The sequence below is a fragment of the Orcinus orca genome, chromosome 10 (assembly GCF_937001465.1).
Source record: "Orcinus orca chromosome 10, mOrcOrc1.1, whole genome shotgun sequence".
NCBI lineage: Eukaryota > Metazoa > Chordata > Mammalia > Artiodactyla > Delphinidae > Orcinus > Orcinus orca.
This window is the reverse complement of record NC_064568.1, coordinates 100921050-100946454: the sequence shown is the minus strand read 5'-3', so window position 1 is coordinate 100946454 and position 25405 is coordinate 100921050. Positions and strand designations below refer to the sequence as shown.

The window sequence follows — 25405 nt, the reverse complement described above, 5'->3', positions numbered from 1 at the left end:
TGTTTTTATATTTTATAGTGTACCTGGTACATTATATATGTGTGCATATAAATACATAAAGATACATAACACACACATTTCACCAACAGCAAGCCGATACGGGGTAAATGCTCAAAAGCGTTTTAACTCTAAAGTTAGAAGCTCAAGGTTAAAAGCTCAAGAAGTGTGCAGCCCACTGCTCAGGCGCCTGCTCACCTTCTGCAGCTGACACGCAGGCTGCCGAGGGTCAGTGTGATTTCTCCCCAACCTGTTTATGTCAGTAATACTTATAATTATTTGCTGTAATTTAATTAAATTTTCTGTAAGCCAGCGAAATATTGGTTGTTTTTTTTTAAAGAATAGTCTGTGAAAACTGAGTTGGGCATACTTGCACATAATCCAGACTGGACAGGTTTTTTTGTTGCTGTTGTTTGTTTGTTTGTTTTGCTGTCAAATGTAGGGTGGGCAAGACAGCTGTGAACAGTTGAAGAGACAATCATAAGAACCTAGGATGCTGCTTTAGTTTGGTTTGCAAAAATCTAAGTTCTTGCTCTACCTGAAAGCATCTAAAACCAGAAATCAAAGATGCTGTGTTACGAGTGTGACTCACACAGTGATGACGACATGGAGCTTCACTCAGTGGAACTAGACTCAAGCCTAAGTCCTTGGCCCCCATAAAAATGGGCGAGTTGAATGTGCAGTGGAGTCTCATTACCCAGTAGGTACGTTCCGTGAAGTCCCCACAGACAGAGAGTTAGTGGGCACTGAACCATTGTTCCTGGAGGAAACACAGGGTTAGTTTCCTGCAAGCCTCTGGTCACATTTTCATGAACTAATTGATACATAACCTTGTTTTATTAAGTGTGTTTCTGTTTAAAGACACTCTCTGTATAGTATATACTGTTGACTCATCAACATTGAACTCACAGCCGACAGCACTCTAGCTCACGCCTGAACGGAGCTCATCTAACACGCGTGTTTTCTCTGCAAAGCACATCACAGCCTTCTTGCTCTTGGCGACACAGGGTGGCACTTCAGCATTACACTTGGGGACCATTTTATTTTTAAAATTTATTTATTTTATTTATTTATTTTTGGCTGCGTTGGGTCTTCGTTGCTGTGCGGGCTTTTCTCTAGTGGCAGGGAGCGGGAGCTACTCTTCATTGCGGTGTGTGCAGGCTTCTCACTGTGATGGCTTCTCTTGTTGTGGAGCACGGGCTCTAGGCGCGCGGGCTTCAGTAGTTGTGGCGCACGGGCTTAGCTGCTCCGCCACATGTGGGATCTTTCCAATCCAGGGATCAAACCTGTGTCCCCTGCATTGGCAGGCGGATTCTTAACCACTGCATCACCAGGGAAGCCCTTGGGGACCATTTTAAATAGCAGACTCATCAAGAAGAAGCACTAAAATGCTAGAAATGTGGCAGCACTAAAGAGACAGAGGAAAGGACACTTGTTTACAGTAGGAGCTTAAATGAGAGGGCAGAGCGTCTCCTTGTCCAGCCCCAGCAGGGAACGTGTGCATCAGGCAACTCAGATTCTTCCCACTCTGTTCTCTGTTGCGTTGCCTGTCCAAGAACACACCGCAAGTATTGACTTGGGTTTACAAATAAATTTTGGCAAGTAGGCAAATTCACAAACACAGACTCTGCAAATAATGAGGATCAACTGAATATGTTTTAGGTTGAGTAAAATATTAAATGTGCGTGATTTTTTGTTTTTAATGAGGGGCCCCCCCACCCCACCCCTTTACCCAACTTTGATGAACGACCCTTTCTCTGCCAGACGGAGTGAGCCCTGCTGTCTTCTGAGGGTGAGCGAGAACCAGGCCTCTGCTTCCATTGTGATGGGATGGTCACACACTGGCTGGGTTGCTAGGATGAATTGAGCTTAAGTATTTGTTGCAATGTCCCAACGCTGGTAAAAATTAATTATAAACACTTTGCAAATATTCTACACAAAATATATGTCGTCAGTGCTAATTGTTAACTCAGGAAGAGTGAGTCATCATGGACGTCAGGTGGAAAATACCTGAGGGCCCACTGGGTGGCAGCTCCCCGCTGCCTTTGCACTTGTCCTTTCTTTCTTAACTTCCTCTCAGTCTCACCTTTCAGGGAAGGCACAGAGCAGCTTCCAGACAGTTCCCTGAACTTCACTTGCTTGTGGCCCAGACAGGACAGAGGGGAAGAGGACGAGGTGCAGGGAGAGAAAATCTGAACAGTGCAAGGGATTGCGGGAAGCAGGGCCAGGGAGAGATGGAAGCTGCGCTGTGCAGGCCCACCGCGTGAGAACTTTCCATACCTATAGGCGTCTGGGTTCTCTGCGGCCATCCCTGCCCAGAGCCTTTATCACAGTTGGTGAGCTTAACCAGAAGTCCCTCAAAAGGGACTTCTTTTTTGTGTTTTGAGTGGCTTGAGTGGCTCGTGGGAACCCAGCATGCTAAATTTAATTGAATGATGACAGGAATCTCGGTGGCGAGATGCGGGCGCGTCAGCAGGGGGAGGGGGGGTGTCGAGGAGGTGGGGACACAGGAGCACGCTGCTGTGCCAGCCACGGCCCAGCACAGGGAGCGGGGCTGCACATACTTGGCACTGGTCTTTCGGCGCTACACGTGAAGCCCAGCTGCTTCATGGGTGATGCCGTTATCTCTTTGATTTCTAGAGAAGAATTTCAAGGCAAAAAAAGTTTCCATTAAGGTGTGTGCAGTGTAAGCTCAATCAGGTCGCTGTACCCCTCTGTGCCCCAGATTCCTTCTCTGTGAGACAGGGATAAGACCTGCCATAGAGCTTTTGTGAGGGGCAGATGTGTTTGTATGTGTAAAGTAGTTGGAAAGAGGCGCTGTCCAGTGGGATTTCCTGCGATCCTGGAAATGCGCCAGGCCTGCACTGCTTGTCGTGGCTGAGCCCGTGAGACGGGGCTCCTGTGACTAAGGACATTTTAATTCGTTTAAATAGGGCTTTCACGGCCGCTGTATTCAGTGCAGGTCTAAAGGATGTGGGTGATGTCCTAATGATTGTTGGGTTTTAAGATGGCTCTCAGTGAAGACCTAGAAGGCGGCTCTGGTGTGAAACGTGGAGAAAACGGAGCCACCGTTAGAAAGTGGTGTTTGTTACACGTCCATGTGGCCCAGGACGGGTCAGGTGTATGCAGTCATCTCTGAAGTGAAGCGTGATAGTCTTTCATCTTTCTGTGGACCGCATTGGAAAGAGTCCTTCTAGGATAGGGAGATGGCTTCATGGTAGGTGAGGGTGGGAGTATGAACAGGGCTCACACTTTGTCTTTGCTTCTTCCTGGCTGTGTGGCCTCCACCACGCTGCTGAACATTTTCGAGCCTCGGTGTTTTCCTCTGGAAGATGAAGATGAGAATGCCCACCCACCTGCCGGGTCGTGCGCTACCCCTGTGGGGTGCCCTCGCACTTAGCGTGGGCTCAGCATTCGGGAGCTATGGTTATTTCTTAGATAGATGGTAACAATAGCAGAATTGAATACATAATCGCTGTCATGTGCCACCAGTTCAGTTGGAGGATTTGATTATCATTTTATCCCAGTCACACATCAGGGATGCTGGCGTGACTGCTCCAGCTGCTGTGGAAGTTTGTGCTTTTGGGCTTCTAGATGTTTTTGATAATCCGAATCCATGGAGCTGGGGGAGGGAAGTGTTCGCTCCACATCGTGTAACGCAGGTAAGAGCAAGTGGCCTCAGGTCCCACCTCTCTGCTCTGTTCACACTTGTGCCGTCTGCAAAGACTGGGTATCCAGAGGCTGGTAGGACATACATGTTTTCTTAAAGGGAGAGTCTTTTGTTGCTCACCATGAGGTGGCTGGCTTCTTGATGTCACATGCTTTTTATTTTGCTCCACTGAAATGAAGCAACAGAAAACACAATACGGCTAACGGACAGGTGGACGCCCCAGCATGGCTGCCTCCTTACGTCCTGTGTCTTCTTCCCGCAGATGTGACATTTGCTGCGTCACCTTCCGCACACACCGAGGACTGCTGCGCCACAACGCACTGGTCCACAAGCAGCTTCCCAGGGACGCAGTGGGAAGGCCCTTCATCCAGAACAACCCCTCCATCCCTGCCGGCTTCCACGACTTAGGCTTCACCGACTTCTCCTGTAGGAGGTTTCCTCGCATTTCTCAGGTATTCCGATTGGCCCGTGACTGGCAGCCACCTCCATGGCCCACACAGCTGGACTGAATTTCCTCACCTGAGGCTTCCTTTCCTTAAAATGCTGTCATGTGGTTTTTTTCTGTTTAATAGTACCTTTCTCTTGAAATTCAGCTTGGCCCTTCCCATTTCATTGAGTTGTTGAGTTGACGAGGGTTGGCAGCCTTTTACTTTGTGTGCTGAATTTCATGTTAACTGGCGTATGAGTGTAGCTCATCGGTACTTTGCCCATTTGGGGGCATTTGGGTTTAAAGTTGTGAATTGTTCACTACCCCACACAGCCCTAGGTGAATTGAATTTGTATTTTTTAAATATTTCTTTAATATCGATAGCACAGCTAAATATTTCTAGTGTTGTAGCTTCTATTCAAATATTTTGGGTCAGTGTTAACCTGAGCTGTATTTGTGCTCTGCTTATAAAACACCTGCTAAAATTACTTTGGAACCCATTTTTTTTCCAATTTAAAAAAATTGAGGTAGACGATATCAACAGTGAAATTCTTCCATCACAGCAGCCCCAGACTCAGTGACTTATTCCACGTGTACATGACCATGTGCATACGGCCATGCGTGCACATGCATATGTCCATGTGTGTACGTACCCACGTGTGTACGCTCATGTAGCCCCCTCCCCCATGGTGCCCCTTCCCAGGCAGCCTCCTCCCCCACAGTCACAAAGAAAGCCAGTTCTTCACTGATGGTGGTAGTTGCCATCAGTTAGGCTTGCAAGGCCCCCATTTTTAAAGAGAGAATTCATCCTACCTCTGTGGTGTTATTACTTAACCGTACTTCAGTGCTGATCTGCCGAGACACCCTGGGGATCGGCGTCATTCATCGAGCAGATAGGATTCGTAAGATGCTTAGTTGGCTTCCTTACTCGGTCCCGGAGTTAGGGAGCAGGGGAAGGTGGGCACCCTACGTGCCGTGGAGAAGGGCCGGATGCCGGGGCAGCTGTGCAGCTTGGCGATCATTTCTAAATGCTCCTTTCTGTTCCCCTGCTTTCGCCCGCCCGGCTTCCGTGCAGGCCTGGTGTGAAACGAACCTGCGCAGGTGCATCAGTGAGCAGCACCGCTTCGTCTGCGACACGTGTGACAAGGCCTTCCCCATGCTCTCCTCGCTCACCCTGCACAAGCAGACCCATGTAACTGCCGACCAGGGACGGGAACAGCTGCAGTCCAGGGCCCTGCCTGGCGACGCCCCCGACCAGAAGGTCTTCCTGGCCATGCTGGGCCTGCAGCATATCGAAGACGCCAGGCCTGCACTGGCCGAGGAGCCGCTGCCGGATGACAACCAAGCAATACAGCTCCAGGCACTCAAGTGTCAGCTACCTCAGGACCCTGGCTGCACCAACTTGCTGAGTCTGTCTCCTTTCGAAGCTGCTTCCCTGGGCGGGTCTCTTACCGTCCTTCCGGCCACCAAGGAGAGCATGAAGCATCTGTCCCTGCAGCCCTTCCAGAAGGGCTTCATCATCCAGCCTGACAGCAGTATTGTGGTCAAGCCCATCTCTGGGGAGTCAGCCATCGAGCTGGCAGACATCCAGCAGATCCTGAAGATGGCAGCCTCGGCCCCCCCTCAGATCAGTCTTCCGCCTCTGTCCAAGGCCCCCGCTGCCCCTCTACAGGCCATTTTCAAACACATGCCCCCTTTGAAGCCAAAGCCCCTGGTCACACCACGGACGGTGGTGGCCACCTCCACGCCTCCACCCCTCGTCAACGCGCAGCAGGCCTCCCCGGGCTGCATCAGCCCCAGCCTGCCCCCGCCGCCGCTGAAGCTCCTCAGGGGCTCCGTGGAGGCGGCCTCCGACGCCCACCTGCTGCAGTCCCAGTCGGGGGCGCAGCCAAACACAGCCGCACAGCTCTTCCTGCAGCAGCCGCGCCTCGAGCTGCCGGGCCAGGCCGAGATGAAGACGCAGCTGGAGCAGGACAGCATCATCGAGGCCCTCCTACCCCTGAGCATGGAGGCCAAGATTAAGCAGGAGATCACGGAGGGGGACCTCAAGGCCATCATGACGGCCCCCAGCGGCAAGAAGACGCCGGCCATGCGCAAGGTGCTCTACCCCTGCCGCTTCTGCAACCAGGTGTTCGCCTTCTCGGGGGTGCTGCGCGCGCACGTGCGCTCCCACCTGGGCATCTCGCCCTATCAGTGCAACATCTGCGACTACATCGCCGCCGACAAGGCCGCGCTCATCCGCCACCTGCGCACACATAGCGGCGAGCGGCCCTACATCTGCAAGATCTGCCATTACCCCTTCACGGTCAAGGCCAACTGCGAGCGGCACCTACGCAAGAAGCATCTCAAGGCCACACGCAAGGACATCGAGAAGAACATCGAGTACGTGACCAGCAGCGCGGCCGAGATGGTGGACGCCTTCTGCTCCCCAGACACGGTGTGCCGGCTGTGCGGCGAGGACCTCAAGCACTACCGTGCCCTCCGCATCCACATGCGCGCGCACTGCGGCCGCGGCCTGGGCGGCTGCCCCAAGGCCCGCAAGCCCTTCGAGTGCAAGGAGTGCAGCGCCGCCTTCTCGGCCAAGCGCAACTGCATCCACCACGTCCTCAAACAGCACCTGCACGTGCCCGAGCGTGACATCGAGAGCTACGTCCTGGCGGCTGACGGCCTGGGCCCCGCCGACGCGCCCACCGAGGCCCCGGACAGGGTGGAGGAGGGCGGCGCCGCCCTGGGTGAGCGCAAGCCCCTGGCCGCCTTCCTGGAGCCCCAGAACGGCTTTCGTCACGGGGCCCCCGCCCAGCCGCTGCCCCCGCACGTCGCAGTCAAAGTGGAGCCCGCCAGCAACTTCGCAGGAGACTTCAACGAGCCCTTGGACTTCTCCCAGAAGGGCCTGGCCCTGGTCCAAGTGAAGCAGGAGAACTCGGCCTCCTTCCTGAGCCCTTCCGCCTCGGCCCCATACGACTGCTCCATGGAGCCCATCGATCTGTCCATCCCCAAGAACTTCAGGAGAGGAGACGAGGACGCGGCCGCTCCCGGGGAAGCCAAGAAGCCTGAGCAGGAGCCCGCGAGCAATGAGCAGGCCTCTCCCTGTCCACCAGCCTGCCCCACCCTGCCGGTGACCTTGGGCCCCAGCGGGGTCCTGGAAAAGCCCGTGGCCCCTGTAGCGGCGGCCTCTGCCGCCAGCACTCCGGAAGCCCCGGCTCCGCCCCTGCAGGGCTCCGTTCAACTCGCTGTGCCCATCTACTCCTCAGCCCTGGTCAACAGCTCCCCGCTCTTGGGCAACTCCACCCTCATAAGCAGCCCAGCCTTGCTGCGGCCGCTGCGCCCCAAGCCCCCCCTGCTTTTGCCAAAGCCCCCCGTGACAGAGGAGCTGCCCCCGCTGGCCTCCATTGCCCAGATCATCTCATCCGTGTCCTCGGCCCCCACCTTGCTGAAAACCAAGGTGGCTGACCCGGGGCCCGCGAGCGCTGGCAGTAACGCTGCAGCTGCAGATGTTGTAGGGGGCGCCGTCTCCAAAGCCACCACCGATGTCGCCAGCAGGAAAGGATCCAGTGACTCCCCCCCTGCTGCCACCAGCCCAGAGGCAGCCTCGCCCACTGAGCAGGGACCAGCTGGCTTGTCAAAGAAGAGGGGCCGGAAAAAGGGGACGAGGAGCCGGCTGCGCACCAGCGGCGGGGTGGACCTGGACTCCAGCGGGGAGTTCGCCAGCATCGAGAAGATGCTGGCTACGACGGACACCAACAAGTTCAGTCCGTTCCTGCAGAGCGCGGAGGACGACGCTCAGGACGAGGTGGCCGCAGACCACAGCGGGCCCAGCGACGACGAGCAGGGCAGCCCCCCGGAGGACAGGCTGCTGAGGGCGAAGCGCAGCTCCTATGCCAGCTGCCTGCAGAGGATCAGCTGCCCCCACTGCCCCCGGGTCTTCCCCTGGGCCAGCTCCCTGCAGAGGCACATGCTCACGCACACTGGTAAGGGGGCCGCTGGGCTGAGGGGCGGTGACGGGTGGGGTCGAAGGAGGGGCCCTCTTCCCGCCTCCCCATTCCTAGCTTCTCTTCTTCCTCAGTCTCAGAAGCAGGGGCTTGCCTGATGGGGCCGAGAGTTTTTCCCTGTGTGCTCGTGTAACCAGAATGGCCTGTTTCCGTTGGCTGGGCCTCCGAGGGCTGCTGGTGAAGGGAAGGGTCAGGCAGGGTGTTTTTAGGTGAGATGGTCTTGGGCCATCACATCCCTCACTTGGTCGAGGCATTATCTGCTTGGTTATGCACAGGAGGCAGCTAGGGGAACAGGGACCTGGGCAGAAGAATTTGCATTCAAGGCAGCTTTTAAAATGGCAGACCTGTGAAGTTCTTTTGACTGCTGTGTATTCATAAAGGGAAATACTGCAAATTTTGCAGCTACCTTTCAGTTCACTAAGGCGATTACCTCTTCCCCTGTTCATCGTGAGCGTCAGTGACAGAGTAGCTTTAAAATTTAAAAAAATTTTTATCTATACTAAAGTTGTTGGCTGTTGCAGAGAGAAACATGCAATTAAAATATTATTCTAAGTAACAGACTTAAGTTGCCAAAAAGATATCCCAAAAGTATTTTTCAAATGTTGTCGTGCATTGCTTTTTAAAGAGAAATTTGAGATAAGAAATACACTTTAAATAATTTTATACCAGGGAGTTAGTAGTCAGATGACCCTACAACTTAGGGTCATCTTAAGGTCATCTTAATTATGAGTTACTGAATATTCAAGCTGAGTATTCAAAATTTACATCTTTGAACTAAGGACAGATTGGGTGAGATCCTTAGCCTTTTGGAGATCACCACCCAAATATTAATTGATAGGACCTAAAACAGAATAAAGAATTGTATGGTACAGGATTGCCCGATAAAATACAGGATGCCAGTTAAATTTTGAATTTCAGATAAGCAACAAATAATTTTTAGTATAAATATCTTCCGTGCACTATTTGGGATATACTAAAAACTTATTTGTTGTGTATCTGATACTCAGATTTTATCTGGGCGTCCTGTATTTTGAGTCGCTAAATCTGGCAACCCCAGGTAGTGCAGAGGCTCATGACGGTGTGGAGAGGGGAAGATGGCAGGGGCTGGGTGGGAGCCACGCTCTGTATCCAGGTAGAAAGGCTTCACACAGGGTGGATCCTCCGTGGAAGGCTGTTTCTCCTAACAAGTTGGGACATCGGGAGGGGATGGCAGAGCTGTTCTGGGCAATGAGAGTGCAGAGGAGACGGGCAGGGCAGGGCAGGGGAGAGGAGGGTGCGCTGCAGGGTCTGTCTGAGGCTGGCTGCCACGTGGGCACGGCGTCTCTTTCCGGCGTGGTGGGGCCTCAAACCCAGGCATCAGTTAGGAGTGTCTGTCCACGGAGGACTCAAATAACAGGAACCAGAATTCCTAGATTTGTAGAGTCTGTGCTGCGTTTTCAGGCTGTCATTTTCTCTCCATTTGAAATCATTTAAGCCTGACAAAGTAAGGGAACAGTTCTAAGGAAGAAAGCAGTTCAGAAAGAAGATGCTTCTTAGAGAGAAGGTGCCTCGCACAGCAGTCTCTCTTGCCGCCCTTTTTGGGTGGCAGCTGTCTGTCTCCTGCAGAGTCTCTGGAGAAGTGAGTATTCCCGTTGCCGCTTTTGAGCAAGCAGGCGGTCTGGGCGTGATGAGGAGCGCTCCCCTGCCAGCACCGCCTCCCCACCTCTGCTCCAGCCGGGAGCCCTGTGCTGGGCGGGTGCCACTGTCCTCTTCCCTGCACGCCAGCGGCCTCCCTGAGAGGACTGAGCAGCCCATACGTGCGCTCAAGGGTCGCGCCGTGTCTTTGCAGGTGCCCGATAGAAGCTCCTTTTGAACGCCGAAGCGACCTCGTTGGTTTAAAATTTGGTGGCGTCGGAACGGAGCAGAGGAGATGGGAGTTAGTCTGAGACGGGGGCAGGGGGAGGGCGGGGGCAGGTGTAGGTGTGAACATGTTCTGCCGCTTCTCCCCCTACAGTCACTGTCCCCTGATGGCCGTGTCTGCTTCCACCCCGTCCCTCACATCGTGTGTTCCTGCCGTGGGGTCGCGGGCTTTTTTTCTTGAGGGGCGCATTCGGGCGGGTAGAGAACCCTTCCAGAGCTAGTATTGGTGACCGGGCCACGAGGGCCATGTCGTCCCCATCTTGCCATGACGCAATTGAAGTTTAGGGAGGCTTGAGTAATTTGCCTGCAGGCATTCGGGGGATGCGCAGTAGTGCTGGGGGTGGGAGCCAGGGTCAGGTTCCATCTGAGGATGCAGGGGGCGTGCCTCTTCTGCCCCCCTGTATCCTGACACGTGCGAACGCAGAAGATTGGGAAGTGGTTTGAGACAAGGTGGAACACGGCTGTGGACCACGAGCTGTTGACCAGAGACTTCGTGACCGTGGGATGGTGCTAACCACACGCTTAGACCTGGACGAACGCTGGCACCCATAGGGCTCAGTTAACTTCCTTTGCCCTTTCACAGCCTCAGCTTCCAGCAACAATCTCAGCATTAGCTCCATTTAGTAATTTTATACAGCCCTCGGCTATGTCTGGTACAGTGCTGGAGCTGGACGGAGCCTGAGAAATCATGTGACCTGCCCAGCCTTCCTGCACGCTGAGGTTTTCCCGGTAGACGGCTCTGCTGTGGGATCTCCAAGTGCCCGGCTCGTGGCTTCCTATGAGGTGCTCCCTCCATAATTCTGAAATTAGACTGAGGCTCACATGTAACAGAAACTAAACATGGACTCTGAAATGACCCTGTAAAACCTCGTCACACAGGGCAGAGGCTTGGGGGCCGGGGTGGCAGTGTTAAGCTCTAGCTGCATTCCAGCCGGAAGCTGTTGAGTGGCGTCCAGTTTTAAACTGGCTTGAAGCAGACTGTGCATCTTGAGGGTCGGCCTCTTCCCAACCTCTTAGCGCATGCAAAGAATTCTAGCATCCTTACATCGTCTCACAGACATGTTTCCAGTGCACCCCGCCCCCTAAATGGGCAGCGTTAAGTAGCCCAGGTGTTAAGTGCCCAGCCGGGGGTTCACTGTTGCTCAGGCAAGGGGCACGTGGTTTCAGCCCTTTCTCTGCGTGGCTCAGGTTCTAGGAATCATGTCTTAGGAGGAAGCTGGCGTCTGCTGGCGAACTGCGTGAGATCCTGGCGTGATCTCCACACGCAGCTGAGTTTCCTCCTTCCCCTCCTCCGCTAGCCCATGGCATCCTGTGGAGGAGGACCGTCCTGGCTCCTTCCCTTCTCAGCCTGAACAGTGCTGCCTCTTTAGGAGAAGACGGCTCACTCTTCCTGCCTTTCCCCCTCGTGAGCGTCCCGTGTGTTTTGAGGCCAAAGTAGAGGAGAGAGTGCCAGGAAACGGTCCATTTCAGCCCCTTCCTCACCTTCCTCCGCGTGGAACGGAGGGGTCGGCACCTGTGGTGCTGAGGTGCCCTCCCGCTCTGACATCCGTGGCCCCCTGCCTTGCTCACTCTCTCATGGTTGAGGGCTTCGCTGCCCTTTTCTGCCAGCCTGGGGCCCTCCCCACCCACCTCTCCCACCTGCTGTTCACAGGCAACCAGCGTCGGAGCTGAGACCAGTGAGATGTACACACCTCAGTGTGGAAGCACTGACACCAGCCGTGTTTGGCTGCTTCCAACTTTCTTAAGGGGCTGCTTCCAACTTTCTTAAGGGGCAGCTCTGAAAGCGTTTACCTGGCCGGCCCTGCATCTGCCACGTCCTGAAAGAAAGACAGACAGACAGACAGAGAGAGGCCTGTGCCCCGGGTGGGGGCGGGCGGGGGTGTACGGAGAGGCGTCTGAGGGTGTGAGGCCGGGCCATTGGACTTGCTCTGGTTGTTCGTCCTTTATTCCTTCCTGCCCAGTGCCTGCCAGACGGCATCGTCTCCTGAAGAATTTCTTTCTTCGTTTCTTGACTGTTCTGTGAGAGTGAAAACTACTGGCTGACATCGCAGGGTGGGGCGGAAGGACGTCACGGGCCTTTGGGTGCAGAGGTGCTCCTTGTGCTCACAGGTGCGTTTAGAAACACCGCTGCTGGAACAGTCTTCTGTGGCTGCTACCAAATGAATAAAATATTGGATACTTTCCACGTAGATTACGAGTCAGCAAGGTTTTTCTGAAACCTGTATGATCATAAAATAGTCAAAGCGCTCTTGTTTTCCTCTGTCCATGCAGTCTGGAGAGCACACTGCTATGTAAAATGTGCGACTTATGCAGTGAAATGGGAACTTTTAAAGACTGCTGTTAGTTGTCACTTCGGGAATCTTCCTAACTGGATACAGTACTTTCAGGTCATTGAATCGTTTTCTACATTTAACCTTAACATGACTCCTCATCGTCATGAGACATCAGCCTGGCTATTCAAACCAGCTGTACAAGTGACGCATTTACCAGTGTGAAAGTTACAGAGCAAATCACGTAAGAGGAAGAAGCAAGGAACTAACTGCTTTATTTGAAATCAAGAGCCAGGTCACAGTTCATAGTCACAGCTTCTGACTTGTTTTCTTCTCGAGCCTGGTTCTCTTGTTTTCCAAACTGGCCTGACTCAGGGAAGCTGTGATGTTGCCTTTTGACAATAAAATGTTAAAGGAAAAGTATTTTCTTCTTACTTAACACAGCCTGAATAATTATTAAACATCATGTTCAACTTTTAGTGAAAAGCGAGAAGGGTGCACAAAAAAAGCATTAAAATACTTTACAACTAGTCTTCACGCAAAAAGCGTGTTGTTTTTTTTTTTAATGTGAGCATTTTTATAAATTTAGCGCAAAACACCTACAAGCTTTGTGGAGCAGTCGGGTTCTCCATTTCATCCTCTCGGGCCCAAGTGGAGCTCCTTAGAGGTGCACGGGTCCGGTTTCTGAGTGTCTGATTCCACCTTCCCAGGCTTCTAATTCCGTGGTGTTTGATGGTTCTAGGCATCTGTGTTCGTAAAAACCCTACCAGTGATTTGGAACCATGGCTCAGGTGGAGGTGGACGTCCCCTTTCTTTGGTTACTGCTGATGCTCATACTTGGAGTGTGGGGATTCGGGGTCACACGCGGTGTGCTCCGTGCGAATGGCGCCCCAGAGTTGTGCGGCTGGCAGTGCCAGTCCTTCCTGTCCTGAGAACTCGGGGCTCCAGGCCCACTCTGTTCATTCCCTGGGTGCCTGGACTTGTGAGCCTGCGCTGGTTCTGGGGTCCATTAATGCTCATCTAAACCTAAATGGAAGGCTGAAGCCCAGCCCCACCCCATCTTAGTGTTTCCAGGGAACCGCGCTGATTGACTTGCCTGACATGTCTTGATGTGTGTGTGATCGTGGCAGCCTTGGGGTTATGAGACAGCCGTGCTGGCTGCAGCTCTATGAGTCCTGTTTGTCGGTGCACAAAACCTTTTCCCTGTAAAATCAGAAACCAGAACCTTAGAATGTGGCACTTGGGGGGAAAACAGAAGAATCCAGTGCTGCAGTAGCTGATAACCACACCTCCTCTGTCCTGGTGCCCGCCCACTCCCTTCCCTGGTCCCTCCTCTCTCCTTCTCTTTGTCCTCGTGGTCTGCCCTGGCTTCGCCCCTTGTCCGTCCATGCAGACACAGGACCAGGTACTGAGGAGCCTGCAAAAGGAATCGAAATGGAAGAAGGGGAGAGTAGGCCGGTCGAAGCAGATAATGGCCGGGGAGGGACAGGCAGCTGGCCTACTTGTGGGGCTGGTGGGGTTAGGGGCCGCTCAGTGACTCAGCTTCACACGCGGGCTGCTGAGTGGAGCACGCGGCTCTGATCAGACTCGGGACCTTGGTCCCTGATGCACCACCAGCAAGAGCTTAGAGCAAGGGGGACAGAGAACCCTCGTGCACCAAGCCGACCTCCCCTGTCTTGCCAGCTAGGACCACGGTGACCTTGGGCAGAGGTCAGACAGGAGGCATCCCGGCAAGTCAGAACTCAGCACTTGCAGTCCAGGTGGGAGGGCCGGACCCCAGAGACATCCAGAGGGTTCAGGATTCCTCCAGGAGGCCCCGGGCGTTGCCCTTCATCCCATTCGATTCCCCACGTCCACGGTACTTGCCAGGCTGGAAACTATCACAGGCGTCTTCTCTCTGTGGTGGACATAGGTGTTCTCCTGCTGTGCTCAGATCCCTTCACTCACCTTTGTTGTTGTAGTTATTATGTAAGATTTGTAATTGTAATACTGTTTTACTTCAGATATGTATCTTGGTTTCATTGTTAACTTTTAGTATTTTGAAGACAAATCTTTCATCCCACTCAGGATAAGGGAAGGTGATCACTTGAGTTGCTGCTGTTCTCAGTGTTTTGTTTTGTTTTGTTTAATGTATTTTGTTTATTTTCTTAAAAGAAAGGGGTTCGGTGGGGGTTGGACAAATGCCAATGATCCCAGGAGAATGAATGGAAAGCGATTTTTCTTTTTCGTTGCGGTAGAAAGCCAGATAAACATGTATTTTTTTTCCCGCTTCAGGTCAGAAACCCTTCCCTTGTCAAAAATGCGGTGCCTTCTTTTCCACCAAATCTAACTGTGAACGCCACCAGTTGCGCAAACACGGAGTTACCGCCTGTTCCCTGAGAAGAAACGGGCTTATCCCCCAGTCAAAACAGAGTGATGTTGGAGCCCATGATAGCACAGGTAGTGCCTCCAAGTGATGGAGAGGAGGGCGCCGCAGGAGCCCGTTAGCCGCGCCCCGGCCTCTGCGCTGCGGCTGGCGGCCTCCCCTTCTCTGCAGGACCCTGAGGCCTCCTGCTGGCATCCCAGCAGCAGGACGGGTATGGGGGCCACGGTAGCTCCCCCAGGCTGCTTCTCTGAGCTGCTAGAGAAGATCTGTTCCCCACCCCAGACGCCTGTTCCTGCCCTTTGCCCTGTGGAGCTGGGCTGTGCAGGAGGGTGCACAGTCCAGCTCTGCATAGGAACACGTCTGAAAGGGATGTGAAACTACTCGGGTGTTGTTTTCTCAAACCCCAGCGACTGCCGCATCCTGCAGAGCCAGGGATGGGCCCGCTCGCTGCCAGGGTGTTGCAGGAACTAGTGACGCTCCACCCTCAGCAGGGAGGGGCCGGGCTGGGTGGGGTGTTTTTCTTTTAAATAACTCTTTTCCCAGTAAAAAAAACTTTGTCTTGTTTGAAAAAGCACTCTGCATGTCCTTTCTTTAATCACATCTCTGCTTGACCCGAATCCGGGTATTCTTCTCATGTGCTGATATGTGCTTCCTTCCTCCGGCCCCTATAGAGCAATTAACAGCTGCCCCGTGCGTCTCCTGCCACCTTTTTTTTTCCTTACAGCTTCTGTATTTACTCGTGTCCTCTATTCAGTATATTCCATTATCTCCAGCTGCTGGGGTTTTGTGTCCCTCACCCCCCAAAACAAATAAAACAGAAAATCGGCTGCTGCGGGTTACTCAGACACAGGGCTGGTTGGCCAGTGCTGAATAACTGTTGCAGGTATGGGTTCAGTCTGGCAAATCTGGAAAGCTTGACATTTCCCCCTTTTCTGAATCCGAGGAGATTCCCCCCAAATGTGCTTTTCTAGAGTTGTGACTGTGTCCGGGCTTCTCCCCCTCAGACTTGGGTGGGTTGGGGGGCTGTGTTGTCTGTGAGTGAGTGTGGACTGGAGGGTCGGGCTTTAACCCCAGCCCCGGCCCCCTTGTCCTTGTCCCAGTTACGGGGGAGAGGGGTGCAGTGAGCGGGCAGCCTCTCCAGGAAGAGGAGCTGGTGCAGAGCCCTCTGCTCTTTCCCCACACCTCCCACAGAGCCCAGTGAAACAAGCCCTTGAACGGCCAGGCCCTCGGTTGTGGTGAACCCAGACCCTCTCAGGGTATAGAAGTGTAGGCCAGTTTGCCACGCCCCCTCCAGCGTCCAGGTCCACGTGACTCGCCAGGATCTTTGAGTAGAGAAATGTACAGGCCCCACGGAATCTTGCCGTGACTTGGGTGCCCTCGAGCCTGAGGTTGCTGGGTGATCTGCTGTTCAACCCCAGGAAACGGGCAGCGAGGCTGGCAGAGCACACCTTCACTGGGATGACCCCTCTCAGTGTTTGAGTGTCAGCTGCCACATCACGTTCTACCCAGCCCATTTTCTCACAGCCCATCACGGCCCCAAAGGAGGGAAAGCAGCTGATAGTTGAGGTGGCCGCGGGGAGCCCTTGGTTTCCCACGCTGGCAGACAAGTCTTAAAGTGTAACATACTTTGGGTTCAGCATCTTGATCTGTATGATCAAGGAACACCAAAACCAGGGCTCCTGCAGGCGCAAAGCCAATCAGAACTTATATCTTAGCTTCGGTGCAGCCCACATCTTCATGGTGGGTGAATTTATCTTTTAAATTGCAGTTATGAGTTTTGTTTTTCCAAGTCCCATCAGCGCCCTCCTTGCCCTGACCCTGCCCAGAGGTTGTGTAGGTTTCCTTTAAGGGACAAAGCCTCTGGAAAAAGAAAGTTCAGTGAGAGTTGTAACGTGAAACCAGCAAAGAGAAAAATATAGGTTTGGTTTAATTGTGGTCACAATCCGTGGTGAGAAAGAGGGCTGAGAGGTAAGATGGGGAGAAGGAGGGTCAGGGAGGTGGATTTCAGTGATTTCAAGGGGAAGTTTTTTAAACCAGGTGAGCATGATGGAGGGAGTGAAGGTTTCCTTTCTGGCTCCCTCCCATGAAGTTAAAAGTGAGGCTTTGGGGAAAGACCGTAAAAACACAAAGGCAGGAAATGACCAAGGCAGTTCTTGAGGGATTTCTACGTTTATGTGCCTAGGTTGCATTTTCTTAAAATCCCAGGACATGTTTTGCAACGTAGGTCTGACTTTTTCGATCACATAAGGTCTCACAAAAATGCGCCCTAGATTTTCCCCCAAAGGCATGCTGAAGATGCTCCGATGGGGGCAGTTTTAGCTGAAAGGGACATATTGATAGTTCAGAGCTAGGCTGAAACTTTGATTCACTTTCTTGTGGGCAGAGGTACCCTGGCCCACTTTGCCCTCAGGGGATGCTCCTGGTTCTTCCTCAGATGATGTCTGTAGGAGCCTTCCTATTTGTGAGCACCTGCATGTGACTTTTCAAATCAGTGTAAACGTGGACTTTTTTTTTTTTTTTTTTTTGGCCTCGCCGCACGGCTTTTGGGATCTTACTTCCCCAACCAGGGATTGAACCCAGGCCCACAGCAGTCAAAGCGCCGAGTCCCAACCACTGGACCGCCAGGGAATTAATTCCCCAGCGTGGACACTTGAAGACTGTCCCTCAGTGGTGGCGCCCTTGCCGGCCCAGAAGGCCACGTACGGGCATGGACTGCACCATGGGGAGTGCTGGTCTAGATAAAGTGGAGGCTGTGCCCCTGCCCAGCCAGGTAGGCATTGAGGTCAGTACATTGTCACCTCAGTTGGGTGATACGAAATTTCTAGGAAGCAGTAGATACTTAATTGTTGCGCTAACGTGGAAGTCTCCACACTGCGCATCGCATCAGAGGAGCTTTGGGCTTCTTATCTACTAGTGCCTTCAGATTCTGTCTGCTTCCTCTAGCAGTTTTCTTAGATTAGCATCACGAATGAGGGACTGGCTGACAGGCACAGAAAATCAACAGTTTTCTTCCCCCGCTCTCCCCTCCCCTTTTTCTTTTCTTTTCTTTTTTTGGCTGCACCTCACAGCTTGCGGGATCTTAGTTCCCCGACCAGGGATCGAACCCAGGCCCCCTGCAGTGGAAGCGCAGAGTCCTAACCACTGGACCGCCAGGGAAGTCCCCAGATCAACACATTTTTAAAGCCGCATTGCTTACAAAAGTCATCAGCTCCGCCACCTGCACTCGGAAGGGTGAGCTGCTGCGGAGGACAAGGTCAAGATAGGACCTGGCGCTGTAAGGCGGGTGTTCATGAGACAGAGGGGGGCTAAGTGCGTTGTTCCCAAGAATTGCTGAGAAGAGCCCTTGGTGCTGCTGGGAACTTGAAGGGCACCGGCTGCCCTGCTAAAACACGCCCCCTAGTGGACGTTGGGTAGAACGCAACAAGCCCTCTCCACTCCTCGGAGGAAGCGAGTTGGCCTCCCATTGCCTTCAGGGTGAGCTCTCCATTATCCACACTTAGGGAGGGCCCAGGAGTCAGAACGATCTGATCTTAGTGTATTATCGTAGTATTTTTACTTGGGTTTGATTTCAGAATTCACTGTGAATTTTCCCCCAAAAGTTTATCATCTTAAATATACCCTACTACAGTTGAAATTTTAAATAATCCATGCTCTTTGGTGGAAAAAAATTAATAATTAAGTGAAGCAGCCTAGAGTATCCTGGGACAAATAGGGAGTAGCCAGAGATCAACCCTCCCCTCGCCGTTTTTTTGTTTTTGTTTTTGTTTTGTCTTTTTTTTGTCTTTAATGTAACTACCCACGGAACCAACAAATAGGAAACCAAGCATTCTGTATTTTTTTTTATTGTGGAGTTTATACCAAAAGCCATTTAATAGGTGCTCTCCATTTGCGTGATTCAAGAAAATGAGCAGCTGGTTTTTCCCCTGGAATACGGCCTCGATGTTGGTGTGCATGTCTCAGGGGTCATCTTCTTTCATCTTTTGGATAATTGTCAGAAATCATTTAAATTGTCAAAATTTCTTTCAGAAATTTTATATTCACCCCACAATTACTTGTTTCCTTCTGAAACCTTTTAAGATACTCAAACAGTGGTTGCCAAAAAGTAGTCAGAATAAAACCAGTGAAGAGAAGTAAAGTGGGAGAGCCGCGTAGACTGCTGTAGGTGAGCCGAGAGCCCCAGGCAGCATGACCGTGGCAGGGTTGGTGCAGCTCCTTCGCCCCCAGCCCAGGGCTGCGTTGGTGGCGAGTCGTGGAGCCTGTGACTCAGAGCCACAGGCCTGGGTCGGTGTGGCGGTGGTCTGCTCTCATCAGGTGAGACTTCAGGTTAGATGTGTGAACTTGTGATCGGAGACCTGGCATGATGAGGGAGGTGCATGTCACATATGTGCCATGAAATAACGAATTTTATCAGCCTGGTGCCACAGTAGTCCATTGGTCGTTGCATCTGTAGTTAATAGTCAGGCTCAGCAAGCTTTAGCTTCACTATCAGAGCACATAATAAAATATTGGCTAAGACTTTGCCCAACCAGAGTAGAGAGGAGATGGTGCTTTTGAGAAATACCGTCAACTCTTTGGTGTCGATACTGTTACCACCAGGCCAGCCCTTAAGAAGGCTGATAGAAACTGGTGGCCTGTCCACATCTGGTTTTGCTGTGGAGACTGGACAGGTAGGAACCACTTGAGAGACAGGAAATGTTTCCGCTCCCTACATGGGGTCCTGACAGCTGCCAGGGGGGGCTGCAGGTGTGCATGCGTCTCCTGTTGCCTGGGACCTCTACTGGAAACCCGCCGTGAGGCAGGAGCATGTGTACCACATACACAGAATACTCGCTTTGGGCCACTTCCTGTGAGGTGCTCCCAGATACCGTGTTTGGGGGGCAGGCCTGTGTAGGCTGCATGTGTACACAACCTCTTTGCACTGGAAAATAACTTCTACGGCTCAGCTTCCTCAACCTCCCTTGTGCTGCGAGTCTCTGGAATGTGCCAGCTGTCCTCTCTCGCCGTCGCTCTGTCTGGCTGCTCCTGGGGGCCCCGAGCATCCCTGTGTGTGCCCGTGGAGGGGGCTGGCTCGGCATGGGGGCGGCGGGGAAGGGAGGCCGGGAGCTGCAGGCGCAGCTACCCTGTGACCCCAGCCTGTGTGCACCCGTGTGCGGCTGCTCCTTCTGCCTTTTAAAAATTAACCCCGGATTTGTCTTGGCCCTTGAGGGATGTAAGGGGTGAGGGGAATTTGTGTGAGAGAAGTCCTGGCGGGGGTTGGGAGACAGGCACCCGGGGGGTGGGTCACGAGCGAGCCCTCGGAAGGGGCGTGTCTGGTGGCCCGGGTCTCAGCCTGCCCCGTGCTTGCTCTGCAGACAGCCAGTCGGACGCTGAGGCATCGGCGGGCGGCGAAGTGCTGGACCTCACCTCCCGGGAGAGGGAGCCGCCGACACCGGAAGGAGCAGCCGAGCCCAGCCTGGTCCCGGACGAGTCGGCGGCAGAGGAGGCGGAGCCGGCGGCAGCCACGCCCTTGGCTGGGGAGGAGAGGGGCACCGAGGAGGACACGGAGCCCGAGGAGGAGCGCGCGGAGGGGGAGTGGGATGAGGACGCAGACAGCCCCGCGGAGGACACGGTCAGCAACAAGAGCCTAGACCTCAACCTCGCCAGCAAGCTGATGGGCTTCAAACTGGCCGAGGGCGAGGCCGGCGCGGGCGGCGGCAGGGACCCGGCTGCGCAGGACCACAGGCACGCCCGCCATGCCTGCCACGTCTGCGGCAAGAGCTTCAAGTTCCTCGGGACCCTCAACCGCCACCGCAAGGCCCACGGCCGCGAGGAGCCCGGGGACAGGAGCGCAGCCCCCCAGGAGCCTGAAGCGCCACCACCCACTGCCCTCGAGCTGCCACAGAGGCCCGCCGAGCCCCTGGCCACCGAGCCCCCCGCCCAGGCGGAGGCCGTGACTGAAGCCCCTGCGGAGAAGCAGAGCGACGAGGCCGAGGGCCCCTCGGATGGGGATGGGGAAGGCCTGGCCGAGAAGAAGCCCTCAGAGAAGAGTGAGGACGACAAGAAGCCAAAGACAGACTCCCCCAGGAGTGTGGCCAGCAAGGCGGACAAGAGGAAGAAGGTGTGCAGTGTGTGCAGCAAGAGGTTCTGGTCCCTGCAGGACCTGACCCGGCACATGAGGTCACACACAGGTGAGGGGGGCGGGGGCGGAGGGAGGGCTGCTGGCGGAGGTTGCGGGGCGGGGGGGCCGGCGAGCCAGCCAGGATCCCGTCCTCCAGCCGCCGTGGGCAGCAAGGCTTTCTTGCCGAGCAGGGAGAGAGCCCGGGTGGGCTAGGAATTCTGAGGGTGTGTCCCACTCTTAGCACTAGGAGGGCACAGGTGCAGTGGATGGTGGAGTGGTGTTTGCCAGCGCGTTTTGATCGGCCTCTTAGTCCTCTGAGCCTCCGTAGTCCTGTCTCTAGAATGGGGATGATGGCTGCCCTGCCTGGTAGAAGCATCTAGAAGAATGTGGGTGTGGCCGGCGGAGCAGGCGGTGCGGTGGGGCTCCGTGGGGCTCGCGGCCCGAGGCCAGTGTGGGGAGGCACCCGGGATTCGTCGTCAGCCAACAGGTGCTAGGTCGGCTGTGCAGCGAGAACCTTGTCTGTTCTTGGCTCTGCAGCAGCGGGGCTGATGGGGCTGAGTGGGGCGGTCATCTGGCTGCTGCCTGGGCATGTCCTTGCTCCTCCTGGAATCCACCGCCTCTGGGCTTGAGGCTGCAAACCCCAAAGCAGCGGCTGTTGTTTTGGTAGAAAGGCCCCCTGGATGTCCTCATGAAGCCAGAAGATACAAGCGATTCTTCCCCCACCAAACAGAAAAGCTCCTCTGTGTCTTGGTTTCAGCTTCCCTCTCCTCCCAGCAGCCAAGGTGCACACGTGCCCCCCACACACACCCACGGCCCTGTGCTGGGACTTGAGGGCACCGGAGCTTGGCTCCCAGCAGAGAGAGATTCTCGGGGTACTGGCAGGTGGTGCTCTCAGCTGCTCTCAGCTCCGTGTTTGCAGGCGAGAGGGGAAGCCCCAGCTGCTCTGAGTCAGAACACAGCATACCTGCAGCTTTGACTTGGGAGGTGCCGCCCTACAGGGTCCCTGGCGATGGTGCCCGACCCTGGGAAGGACGCCACTGCTGGGTTCTTTCAGGCCGGTCTTCTTGTCCCTGAGGTTCCGCTTCTGGGACTCTGGTTCCTGGATCAGGTGTGCAAACCCTGGGCTGAAGGACGAGGAGACAGGGCTGTGTGGGCCTCCACTCTCCTCCCTCCCCATTTTGCCAGTTCAGACAGATAAGGTTTCCTGTGAGCAGGAGGGAGGCCTGGCCCGGCCCAGCCGCCGTCCCCCTAGGGCCTTCGCTTGCTATCATGCGGAGCAGGGAGGTGGGTGCCGGTGGCCTTGCTGACAGCCGTGAATCTCTCTCCATCCCCCAGGAGAGAGGCCGTACAAATGCCAGACCTGCGAGCGAACCTTCACCTTGAAGCACAGCCTGGTTCGCCACCAGCGGGTCCACCAGAAAGCCCGGCACCCCAAGCAGCACGGAAAGGACAGCGACAAGGAGGAGCGAGGCGAGGACAGCGAGAGCGAGTCCACCCACAGCGGCACCAACCCCGTGTCGGAGAGTGAGGCCGACTCGGCCCTGCTCGCCAGCAACCACGTGGCCGTCACCCGCAGCCGGAAGGAGAGCCTGGCCCTCAAGGACGCCGGCCGCAGGGAGGAGAGGGCGACGGGCCGGACGGCGGGTGCCGGCCAGGCTGAGGCCAGCAGGAGTGCTCCCAGGGCCGCTGCCGTGGGCAGCCCCAAGGAGCAGGCGTCCCCGGGTGACCCTGAGCGGGAGAGCCCGGCGGCCCTCGTGCAGGACCTGCTGGAGCTGCCCAGCAGGAGGCCCGCCCACCCCCTCCTGGCCGCTGCCGACAGCGCCTCGCTTCTGGGCCTGGAATGACAGCCCAGCCTGCCCCCCAGCACACAGACGAAAGCCAGCAGAGCAAAATGTCCTGAGTCTATATTTGCCGAGGTTTCCTCAGTGCCCTTCAGCTCTCGGGGTGGGGGAGGGGGGGAGGGGGAGAGGCAGGCGCCTCGCTCAGTGCCATAGCCTTACAGACCCATGCGGAGATGCAGCACGTTCGACTCGAGTGCCTTAACTACTTACCAGCCCTTTGGTGTCGTCTTGGGTGTTGTGTTTTCCCGAAATGACTTCTTAAAAAACAAAACAAATATTTTAATGAATTATTTGGAGAGGACCTTTTCATTTAAGCATTAACTTTACCTTCTGTTTTGGTGTGTGTTAACTTGTTTTTGCAATTCTGTGATAGTAACATTTGTTCTGTGAGCTGGAAACAGAAGGGGAAAAAAAAAACATGCCCTTGGATACCCATGGCCAATAACTGGAAGAAAGTGATGTGAATTTCATGTAAATTCCCAGAGGAAATGTGGATAAGATGCTCATTTCTCAACTAGACTTTTTTTTTTTTTTTCTGTTTGCTACATGGTGGAGCTGTAATTTGGTCCTCGATATATTGCAGGATGTGGTTGATGAAGGTTTCCAGTTTGGTTCAAGCCAAAACCAGGAAAGATTCTAGCTTCGACCTCGTACATGTTTCCACTCTCTCAGCGTTAGATATGCCATTACTGTTCAAGTTTCAAGACAGAGAAGAGTTCCCCTGGCAACTGAACTGATGGAAAACATGCATAGGTGTCATGTATCTGATTTCCCCCCCCCTTTTCGGTATATGTATTAATAATATTATTATTATTATTATTATTATTTGTAGTTCATCAGTTTGCTGGTCTCTGCAGTCAGCAGAAACAAATGGGCAATATTTGTCCTGGGAGACCTGGGCCGCCCCCAGGTCCCCACGTGAGCGTCTGCCCGCAGCTGTCCTTGGCTCTCCGGGCAGTGGCTCTTCTACTGTACTTAGACAAGCCTTTCTTCCGTGACTGCAGAACCCAGCAGGGGCCGTGTGGTCCTCCCGCCTGCGGGGCCGAGGGGCAGCCGGGGAGGGGAGAGGAGGCGAGGTGCGTGCCTGGGCTTTCGGGAAAGCCAGGCAGCAGGACCTGTCCCTCGCGGTCTTCCTGCCAAGCCCAGCCCAGGCCTCACCTGCCTGTGCTCCTGTCCTTCGCGGAGCGATGAAATACTACTACTGGTAATAAAACTGCACATGCGAGATTGAAGAGGAAAAATAGGTGTATGTTTACCTTCCTGTGATTTGGGGTTGGTGCTCGAAGATAAACATGTTGTGTCTAGTTTGTGAATCGCCTGAACCCCTGGGTGCACAGAGGCGGGATTTTCTTGCGTGAGCATCGTTTGCAGGCAATAGACCCCCTTACTGTAGCTGCCAGCAGTGAAAAGAAACAGATCCTACTGTAGTTGGGCTGTGCTCAGCATCCTGTCCTCCCGCCAGACGCCCGGGACGCCCCAGCCTCAGTGCCTCAGGCCTCCCGTGCCACCCCTCCCGGGACCCTCGCCCTTTCTGGCCCCCAGGGCTCCTCTGTCCTTACACCTGCGTCCACCACAAGGACCCCCTTCCTCTCACTTCCTCACCAACTCCTGGTAGCCAAAAGCCAACCACCCGGGCTTCAAAGGAAGCTATGTGTGTTCTTGACATGATGAAAAAGTGATCTCTTTGCATGTGAAAGGAAAAAGGTTGAGGTATATATGACTTTTAACTGTATTAGGGATGTGTGAACCAGTTTCAAAAGGTTTTCTTCACTCTACGTGAGCACGAATCAGAACCAATGATTCCCCCACCCAGTATCACTTCCTACCAAGCGTGGTGTGCTTAGTTAAAACCAGTTCATTCATCCCTTAATTTCTTATGACGATTGTTGTTGTTATTTTTGTTGTTGCTATTACTTGGGGTTGCTTGTGTTTTGTTTTTCTTCGCAGCTCTCCACACTAAAATTCGGAACGTTGTGGGGAGCGGCCACGACTTAACTCTGCGCTGGGGCGAGACGGAGCGGGCGCCAGGCCGCAGCCCAGCCGGGGCCGCCGCTCGCAGTGGTCGCCATCGACTGAAAGCTTTATTTAGCCTTGTCTGCACCCTCGTAGTCGATAAGGTCTTGCCACATTTTACTAGTGAGGCTGAGAGATGTATCATTTGTTTGATGTTCTGTCCCCTCCCCCAATATTAAACTGTGAAATTTGTGATTTGTTTAAACTCTGGGTGAATCATAGCTTAGTTTGCATGTCCAGCTAATTTGTTTCTATACATTTGTTTGATTCTCTTTCTCCTTCTCTCAGGGCTTTTACAAAAAAATATATATATATGGATCTTCTGAAAAGTTTTTTGAGGTGCAAGTTTCTCTCTTTTGTTTTTCTCTTTGATTTATGGACACGATGCTGAGATTCAATCACTACATGAAACTCCCGGCTGTGAAAACAAAACAAAAAACCCAAAGGGCTGTTTTTTCCACCAGCCCTGGGGAAGCTATGTGACAGTCGGATGCCGGTTTCAGGAAGTTTCGCCGTTCTTTCCACCCTCTGTTCCTCTCTTTCCTCCAGAAGGAAGTTGATCCTAGTGATTTCAGCCCATGCATTAAACAGGAAACAGTAATAAATGTGTAGAATTCATATTTTTCTAAAGGGAACTTAAAAACTGCTGCTACATGTTATGTACAAAACTGGTTTAGGCCACATGAACAGAATCACAGATTTGGTTTTGGTACTTTTCGCTCCTCTTTGTATTCAGTTGTACAGTACTTCCAAATTCAGAATGAGAAGAAAAGCTGTTCTGTATCAAACCATCTAAGCAATAAATGTTATATTTTAAAAACGGCAGGTTGCCGGTCA

At 53.7% G+C, this 25405-nt stretch overlaps 1 protein-coding gene across 20 annotated transcripts in view; it reads left to right on the top strand.

Annotated features, from left to right (window-relative positions):
* Positions 1-25405, top strand: part of RREB1 (ras responsive element binding protein 1) — a 180139-nt gene extending 154734 nt beyond the window's left edge. For 18 of the 20 annotated variants that reach the window (XM_033408070.2, XM_033408066.2, XM_049693765.1 and 15 more), the window contains 5 exons: positions 3930-4119; positions 5170-8062; positions 14527-14691; positions 19969-20784; positions 22050-25405. In XM_033408070.2, coding sequence (XP_033263961.1) covers positions 3930-4119; positions 5170-8062; positions 14527-14691; positions 19969-20784; positions 22050-22558 — 4573 coding nt within the window. In that variant the 3' untranslated portion in view covers positions 22559-25405. The remainder of the gene's footprint in view (positions 1-3929; positions 4120-5169; positions 8063-14526; positions 14692-19968; positions 20785-22049) is intronic. The other 2 variants (XM_049693768.1, XM_049693772.1) reach the window with 2 other exon arrangements.